Genomic DNA, 7945 nt, shown 5'->3' on the forward strand with positions numbered 1-7945 from the left:
GGAGGGGGGTGCTGCCCCATGATGGGATGGGGGTGGTGCCTCACGGTGGGTAGGGGTGCTGCCCCATGGTGTGTGTCTGTGGGGGGATACTGCATGGGGGGMTGAGTGTGCTGCTCCTTGGTTGCATGGGGGGTCCTGCCCTGTGGCGAGAGAAGGGTCCTGCCGCATGGTGGGAGGGGGGTCCTCCCCACAGCAGGAGGGTGTCCCCGTGCCCTTGCACTGGGGCCCTGCCCCACTGCAGGCTTTGCTGGGGGGCAGCAGGAGGGCTGCCCCTGGCCCCAAGCGGCAGCTTGGGGGGGACACTTGCAGGCCTGACGGGGCCTGCCATGCCCCCCAGGTGAATGTGGGGCTCATCGCCGTGGTGCTGCTGGCCTTCGGCAGCCCCCTGACCGTGGCCCACGAGTGCCGGCGGCGAGTGCGGGAGCTGCGTGCCGCAGAGGGTACCCCACTGGCAGCCCCCCCGGGTGCTGGGACCCCCCAGGAGGCACCGGGCTGAGCCGCTGGTGCCCCCCCACACACACACCACGCCGCCTTCCCCACTGGATGTCGGGGCTGTGGGGCAGGGCGGGGAGAATAAATGCTGACGTAGCAGATGCCCGCTTGCTCCTTCGCTCGCCTGCTGCTGCTGGGGATTCTCTGGGGTCTTGTAAGGGGCTGTGCTCCCCATGGCCGCCCRTGGCAGGGGGCAGCCGCTGCCCCCATCCCCTCCAGCACGCACGGACCCATACGGCCTGGGGTAGCTGGGGTTTATTGGGCTCTGGGGGGCCCCACAGGGCCGCGAGGTGCCAGCGCGGGGCTCCTCAGTACTGGCAGATGAAGGGGCGCAGGCAGAAGCAGAGGCTGCTGCGCCAGAGCCCATCTGCAGGCAGAGCAGAAGGTCAATGCCCCAGCACCACTGTGACCCCCCCAGTTCTCCCAGTGCCTGCTGTTCCCCCTCCCCAGTGCCTGCCATGACCCCCGCTGCCCAAGCAGCACCCACTCTGTGCCCCCTGCTGCTCCCAGTGTCTGCTGTTCCTCCTCCCTGGTGCCCACCCACTGCCCCCCAGTGCCCACCTTTTCCTCCCTGATCCTCCCAGTTGCCCACTGTGCCCCCCCCAATGTGCCCTCCTGTTGCCTCCCCAGTGCTCTCAGTGCCTACCCACTGTCCTGCAATGCCCCCAATGCCTGCTGTGTCCCCTCCCAGTGCCCACCTTGTGCTACCCAGTCCTCCCAGTGCCCGCCCAGTGACGCCAGTGCCCCAGTGGCCCCTGCCCGTGCCCTCCCTGTGCACCGCCGGGCCTCACCACGGGGACTGAGGGTGGTACAGGTGGTGAAGAGGTGGCAGGGCTGTGTGGGTGCCCAGTTAGCGTAGTTCCAGGGACTGGCGTCCTCCCAGCATGTGCCCCAGCTCCCCTCCTGTGGGCAGCACCGTGTCACCCCACGCCCCCCCCCCCGCCCCCCGGCGCCCCGTGCCCAGCCTTACCGCCCAGCGGGTGACGGCGCCAATCCAGAGCGCCCGGCGGGTGTGGGTGCGCGCTAGGGCCCGCAGCTCCTCGTTGACGGGAGTGCTGTGCACCGAGGCCAGCTGTCCTCCGTACGCCTCCCGGCACAGCGCCTGCGGGCACAGCGCACGGCTCGCCACCCCACGGCCCGCCCGCCCGCCTCCGCCCCCTGCCCACCCGCCCCTCACCTGGGCACGCGAGTAGCTCCGCCACTTGGTCACCACGGCGTAGCGGAGCTTGCTGCCGGCGGTGGCCCCGGCGCTGGCCCAGCCCAGCAGGGCCAGGCCCAGGAGCAGGTGGGGTGGCATGGCGGCGGTGCTGGGCACGGACGGGCAATGCTGGGCATGGCGCTGGGCACCGCTGCCCCACGCCCTGCCCTGCTGCCCCCAGTGCCCCTCTGCCATCCTCAAGTCACCCCCATGTCCCCAGATCCCCCGTGTCCCCAGTGCCCCCCTGCAATCCCCAGGTCGCCTCCATACCCTTGACCCTCCCCCAGGGCTGCCTCATGTCCCTCTGCCCTCCCCAGGGCCCCCCCACCTGCCCTGTGGCCCTCTGCCATCCCTGGGGTCACCCTATGCCCCTCTCCCCTCTCCAGGACCACCCCCCACAACTCTCAGTGCCCCTTGTGCCACCCCCATGTCCCCTGCCACCACCCCTGTGCCACCATGTCCCCCCCACACCAGCAGCACCCCAGATCCACCCACGCCACCCTCAAGAGCACCTGGGCCACCCTGACCCCCAGTACAGGCAGGACTGCCAGGGGCCAGGCCCACCCTGCTATCCCCGTGCCTGTGCCCGTCCCCGTCCCCGTCCCCATCCCTCACCTGGGGGCTGTGGGGCTCTGCCCGCAGGGGCCCTTATAGCGGGTGCCAGTGCCACGCAGCCCTGCCGCAGGCTTGCGCCACCCGCTGACCCAGCCCCACGGCAGCCACCCCCCAGCTGCAGCGGGGAGGGGTGTGGGAGGGGACTCAGGGGGGCTCTGGGCCCCCGTCCCCCATGGCCATGGCACCGGCCTGGGGTGCACTTGGGCACCAGGGGTGCTGGGTCTGGCAGCGCTGGGCACACAAGTGGGCACTGGGGATGATGCTCCCATGGCGGCAGGTCCTTGGGAGGAAGCTGCTGGTGCCTGGCCATTCGCTGGGCGCAGAGCTCTGGGCTATGGGGCGGGTGCCAGGGCCGGGGGGTGCCAGGGCGCGCGGGTGCCATTGGCCTCAGTGGGCGATAGGATCTGTGGGCTGCGGGCCAACGGCCGGCCCTGGCCGTTGGTGGGGAAATGGCCTCGGGCAACGGCTGCCCCGAGGCGGGAGATGGTATCTGACGCTGGTGCCCACAGCACCCCGCGCCCCCYGGCCTGCCGCTTCCCCTCCACGGCCCGACTGCGCCCCCCCCATGCTGTGGTCCCCCATGTACCCGGCGCTGCCCACCTGCCCGGCACTGCCAGGCTTGGCACCCCGTGGGGCCCCCAGCCGCGTGTGCACCCCGGGCCGGTGCCATGGCCATGGGGGATGGGGGCCCTGCCCCCCCCCTTGTCCTCTCCCGCCCCCTCCCCTCACTGCAGTTGGGTGGTGGCCACCATGGGGTGGGCTGGCAGATGGTGCAAGCCTGTGGCAGGGCCACGTGACACCGGCACCTGCTATAAGGGCTCCCGCGAGCAGAACCCCACAGCCCCCAGATGAGGGACAGGGACGGGTATGGGGCAGGGAGAGGAATGGGGAGAGGGATGGGGACGGGGACAGCAGGGTGGGCCTGGCCCCTGGCAGCCCTGCCTGGGTTGGCAGTAGTGGTCAGGGTGGCTTCCAGGGTGGCATGGGTGGGTCTGGGCTGCTGCTGGTATGAGGGGAACGTGGTGGCACGGCGGCAGTGGCAGGTGACATGAAGTGACCCTGGGGATGGCAGAGGGACATGGGGGAGATGAGGGACATGGGGGTGACCCTGGGGATGGCAGAGGGGTGCTGGGGCATGGAGTGGTCCAGGGGGCAGGAGGGACATGGTAGTCACCCTCGGGATGGCATAAGGGCATAAGTGACACAGGATGGTACTGGGGACAGCAGGAACATAGGGGTGACCCTGTTGGTGGCAGAGGGACCTGGGGTGTCCCTGGGGGTACGTGTGCTGTGGGGTGAACAAAGGAATGGCAGAGGGGCCCTGGGAGTCGGGGTGACCCTATAGGTGGGTGTGGCCCAGGCTGGTCCCCATGTGTGCCCCCATGTCCCCAGCAGTGCCACCATGCCACCCTACCTGCTCCTCGCCCTGGCTCTGCTGGGCTCTGCCAGCRCCCGCCACCTCGGTGAGTACCCGTGCCAGCTGCCGCCATGCCATGGGGAGCCCCATGGCTGGCCCTGCACCCCGCTGGACACCAAGGCCCCATCATGGGCCAGCAGCCCAGAGTGACGCCCTCCACCCACAGCTGCCCTCGAGGCACCCAAGCTGGGCAGCTCTGCCCTAGAGGCTGTGGCTGAGGTGTCGCCAGTGGCCCTGGAGGACAACTCTGAGTGCCCGCGGGACAACGAGACGGTGCGGTTGAGCCTGCCGGGGGCCCTGGGAGGCACCACCTACCGCTATGTCATCGTGAAGCAGCGCAGGAACTTTCACGGAGCCCAGGTGGGGACGTGGGGATGGGGGGGAGGCGTGGAGGGGACACCGAGTTGGGGCGCCCCCACTGACCTGCTGGCCCCACTCTGCAGAAATTTTGCTACCAGTGCTACCGCGGGCGCTTGGCCTCCATCCACAGCTACAACAGCAACGCCTGCCTGTGGCGCAAGGCCCGCTCCCGGACCAACCGCGGGCAGGTCTGGATTGGGGCTGTCACCAGACCCTTGGTAAGGACCCCCCCCTTGCACCCGGCACCCCCGGCTGGCACCTGGAACCCATCCCGTGCCCGTCCCTGAGGGTCCCAGCCCTGCCATGCTGTCCCTGCGGCCACTCCGGCATGCACCAGCCCTGCCCCACCGTCCCCATGCCCACCCTGGGTGCCCCCAGCCTGGCGCCCAGCGGTGGCCCGAGTGACACGTGGGGCGCAGGGCAGGAACGTGTTCTGCGAATGGGTCGACCACCAGCTGTGGAACTTCGCGCACTGGCTCCGAGGCTACCCCTTGCACTCGGGCACCTTCTGCACCTCCCTCTGCACCGCAAGTCAGTGGGGCCGGGGGGCGGGGTGCTGCGGCTGGGGTGGGGCCTCGTACCTGGGGTCAGGGGCCTGCAACCTGGAGGTCTGGGGGTGGCCCCTGGGGGTTTGGGGTCTGCAATTGGGGGTCTGGGGGCTGCAACCTGGGAGTTTGGCATCTGCAGCTCGGGGGGTCTGGGGTCTTGGAGGTTGGGGTCTGCAACCTAGGGGTCCAGAGTCTGCAACCTGGGACTTTGGGGTCTTCAGCTTGGGGGTCTGGAGGCTGCAACCTGGGGCTTTGGAGTCTACAACTTGGGGATCTGGAGGCTGCAGTCTGGGGGTCTGGGGTCTACAGCTTGGGAGGTTGGGGGCTGCAGCTTGGGCGTCTGGGGGCGGCAACCTGGTGGGCTGGGGCTGTCCCCAAGGGGCTGCAGGGGGCTGCGCGGGGATGCGGGGGGTGGGGGGCCAGGACGGCGCTGACCCCCGTCCCCCCCCAGATGGGCGCTGGAGGAGCGTGCGCTGCAGCAGGAGGCTGCCCTTCATCTGCGAGTACTGAGGGGCTCAGCCCCACGGCCCGGGCAAGGGGCCTCCAGCCTGCCCCACAGCGGGCGGCACCCTGCTCCCCACAGACYCCCAATAAAGTGCCAGTGTTCAGCACCCGTGTCCATGTGGGACCCTTGTTGTACCCATCAGGAAACCCAGCGCCCAGCCCCACGGCCACCCCAGGAGGACCACCTGGACCCCCCTGTTACCCCCAGCTCCCTGCACCCCAGTCCTGCCCCCTATTCCCCCCACCCACACAGAGGCTGGATGCGGGTGGGTGCCGGGAGCCAAAGCTTTATTGAGGGCTGGGCTGGGGGTGCCACCGCCACTGTGGGGCAGGGTGGGGTGCAGCGCAGAGATCGGACACCCCAGGATGGGCGCTGGGGGCAGTGGGGCAGGACTGGGACCCCCAGGAAGGGGCGCTGGGGGCAGTAGGGCAGGAACAGGACCCTCAGGAGGGGCGCTGGGGACAGTGGGGCAGGACCAGGACACCCCAGGATGGGCGCTGGGGGCAGTGGGGCAGGCCCGGGACCCCAGGGAGGGGTGCTGGGGGCAATGGGGCAGGCCTGGGACCCTAGGGAGGGGCACTGGGAGCAGTGGGGCAGGCCTGGGACCCCCAGGAAGGACGCTGGGGGCAGTGGGGCAGGCCTGGGACCCCAGGGAGGGGCGCTGGGGCAGGGCCAGGGCCACCCGTCGGGCCCTGCTCCACAGCGGCCGCGGCTCCCGACCGTGGGTGGGGGCGAGGGTGGGGGGCGCCGCAGTGCGGGTGCTGGGGGTCCAGACAGAAAGGCCGTCATGGAGCTGGGCAGGTGACGGGGGGCACCGCAGCCCCCCAGGCTCCTGCCACTGGGTGYTGCCCCACGGTGCTGGGGAGGGGGCAGACGGCCCGTGGGATGCGCCCCACAGTGTGGGGCGCTAGAGGCTGAGGGAGCTGGTGCCCGAGTCCGTGGACTGCATCTCGCTGCCCCCCAGCACCGTGGGGCCAGCTGAGGGCCTGGGCAGGCTGGCTTCTGGCACCTGTGGGGCAGGGGATGCTGCCATGGTAGTGCCTGCCCCACGTCACCTGGGGGGCACAGCTGCTACCGGCTGCCAGTCCTGCCCCGCAGCCCCCCCCCCAGCATGCTCAGCCCCACACCCCCTCCCCCCCCAGTATCACCCGCTCCTGCCCCATGGTGCCCCGAGCAGTCCTGGCCAGGCCCAGTCCCCTATGGCCCCCAGCCCCACAGCTCACCTCCTCAAACTTGTGGGCCTTGTAGTGCTCAGCACCCTTGAGGAAGTGCAGCAGGATGAGGTCGCACAGCACCGAGCCCTGCAGGGATGGCGGCGCTGGGGGTGGCTCTGGGGCCTGGGGACACCCGCTGCCCCACGGCCCCCTTCCTGGCACCTGGGGACGGACTGCGATCCTGTTCCCACCGCTATGGGGCCAGGCTGCAGGCCCATCCCTGCTGCTGTGGGGCCAGGCTGCAGCCCTGTGTCCACCGCTATGGGGCCAGGCTGCAGGCCCATCCCTGCTGCTGCGGGGCCAGGCTGCAGCCCTGTGTCCACCGCTATGGGGCCAGGCTGCAGGCCCATCCGTGCCGCGCGGTGGCCCTGTCCCCACTGCTATGGGGCCCGACTAGAGCCCGCTGCCGCCGCTCACCACGCCGATGGAGGTGAAGGCTGCCACCACGTTGATGAGGGTCGGGACGATGCTGAATTTYCCAGCCTGGGGGGTGCAGAGCACGGTGTCGGCAGGGGGCCGGCCCCCCACATTGCCCCAGAGCAGCTGACAGTATCCCCCACCCCTTCTGGCCACTGAGCCCTGGGGGGGGGAAGGAAATGGGGGGCCCAGTGAGGCCCCCGCTGCAGGGGGCTACGTACGCTGCCGTACACCAGGATGTCGAAGCGGATGCCAAAAGCCTTCGTGAGGGTGCGGTACTCGGTGCCGTTGGGCCAGCGGTAGTACTTGGCCGTCCTGGGCATGGGGACCCACGGCAGGGGGTTGTGCACGTGCCCCACACTGTGCCGAGGGTGCACGCGTGCGCTCCCGTGTCCGTGGCACACGTGTGCGCTGTGCACGCGCCTTGCACTGTGCCAAGGGTGCACACGTGYGCTGCTGTGTCCATGGTACGTGTGCGTGCGCTGTGCATGTGCCCCGTGCCATGCCAAGGGTGCACGTGTGCGCTGCTGTGCCTGTGGCATGTGTGAGTGCGCTGTGCACGTGCCCCATGCTGTACCGGGGGTGCATGTGTGTGCTGCCGTGTCCGTGGCATGCGTGTGCACTGCGCATGTGCTCCGTGCTGTGCCGAGGGTGCATGCATGCGCTGCTGTGTCTGTGGCATGCGTGTGTGTGCTGTGCACGACCCCGCGCCGTGCCGGGGGTGCACACGTGCACTGCTCTGTCCGTGGCATGCATGTGTGCACTGTGCATGCGCCCCGCGCCGTGCCGGGGGTGCACACGTGCACTGCCCTGTCCGTGGCATGCATGTGTGCACTGTGCATGCGCCCTGCACCGTGCTGGGGGTGCACGCGTGCGCTGCCGTGTCCGTGGCATGCGTGTGCGCGCTGTGCACGCGCCCCGCGCCGTGCCAGGGGCGCCTGCGTGCACTCCCGTGCTCGTCAGCGTGTACACGCGCCTGTGCCCGGGGGCCCTTGCCTGAAGTTGTAGCCGGGCGAGCTGGCGCTGTGCTGGGTGCCGCTGTCGAGGCGTGCGAAGGAGTAGCGGGGCAGGCACAGCTCCCAGGCCCGGTCCAGGTCGCACACCCAGCTGATCTTGATGCCGACGACGCCGCCCTGCGCGCCGGGGTGGGCGTGAGCGCGGGCCCAGCGCCAGCGGCGC

General features: G+C 70.4%; 4 protein-coding genes across 4 annotated transcripts in view; 2 read left to right on the plus strand and 2 right to left on the minus strand.

Moving 5' to 3' along the window:
- Window positions 1-593, plus strand: part of SLC43A3 (solute carrier family 43 member 3) — a 5299-nt gene extending 4706 nt beyond the window's left edge. The window contains exon 13 of the mRNA XM_085298395.1: window positions 338-593. Coding sequence (XP_085154521.1) covers window positions 338-496 — 159 coding nt within the window. The 3' untranslated portion in view covers window positions 497-593. The remainder of the gene's footprint in view (window positions 1-337) is intronic.
- Window positions 1-5227, plus strand: part of LOC146599503 (bone marrow proteoglycan-like) — a 6044-nt gene extending 817 nt beyond the window's left edge. The window contains exons 2-6 of the mRNA XM_085298396.1: window positions 3701-3768; window positions 3889-4082; window positions 4166-4300; window positions 4502-4613; window positions 5082-5227. Of these exons, the coding sequence (XP_085154522.1) occupies window positions 3708-3768; window positions 3889-4082; window positions 4166-4300; window positions 4502-4613; window positions 5082-5140 (561 nt within the window). The 5' untranslated portion in view covers window positions 3701-3707 and the 3' untranslated portion in view covers window positions 5141-5227. The remainder of the gene's footprint in view (window positions 1-3700; window positions 3769-3888; window positions 4083-4165; window positions 4301-4501; window positions 4614-5081) is intronic.
- Window positions 793-1789, minus strand: LOC146599504 (bone marrow proteoglycan-like). Its single transcript, XM_085298370.1, has 4 exons — window positions 1670-1789; window positions 1463-1594; window positions 1284-1395; window positions 793-859 (listed from the first exon to the last, which is right to left on the minus strand). The coding sequence occupies exons 1-4, from the start codon at window positions 1787-1789 to the stop codon at window positions 801-803; spliced, it is 423 nt and encodes a 140-aa protein (XP_085154496.1). The 3' UTR covers window positions 793-800.
- Window positions 5228-5401: 174 nt separating the features above from the next.
- P2RX3 (purinergic receptor P2X 3) overlaps window positions 5402-7945 on the minus strand; it is a 4600-nt gene continuing 2056 nt past the window's right edge. The window contains exons 5-9 of the mRNA XM_085298372.1: window positions 7763-7899; window positions 6988-7081; window positions 6767-6832; window positions 6359-6436; window positions 5402-6144 (exon numbers count right to left, since the gene is read on the minus strand). Of these exons, the coding sequence (XP_085154498.1) occupies window positions 6043-6144; window positions 6359-6436; window positions 6767-6832; window positions 6988-7081; window positions 7763-7899 (477 nt within the window). The 3' untranslated portion in view covers window positions 5402-6042. The remainder of the gene's footprint in view (window positions 6145-6358; window positions 6437-6766; window positions 6833-6987; window positions 7082-7762; window positions 7900-7945) is intronic.

The sequence above is a fragment of the Rhea americana genome, unplaced genomic scaffold (genome assembly GCF_003343005.1).
Source record: "Rhea americana isolate MKP2758 unplaced genomic scaffold, rheAme1 scaffold_139, whole genome shotgun sequence".
In the NCBI taxonomy this organism is placed as follows: Eukaryota; Metazoa; Chordata; class Aves; order Rheiformes; family Rheidae; genus Rhea; species Rhea americana.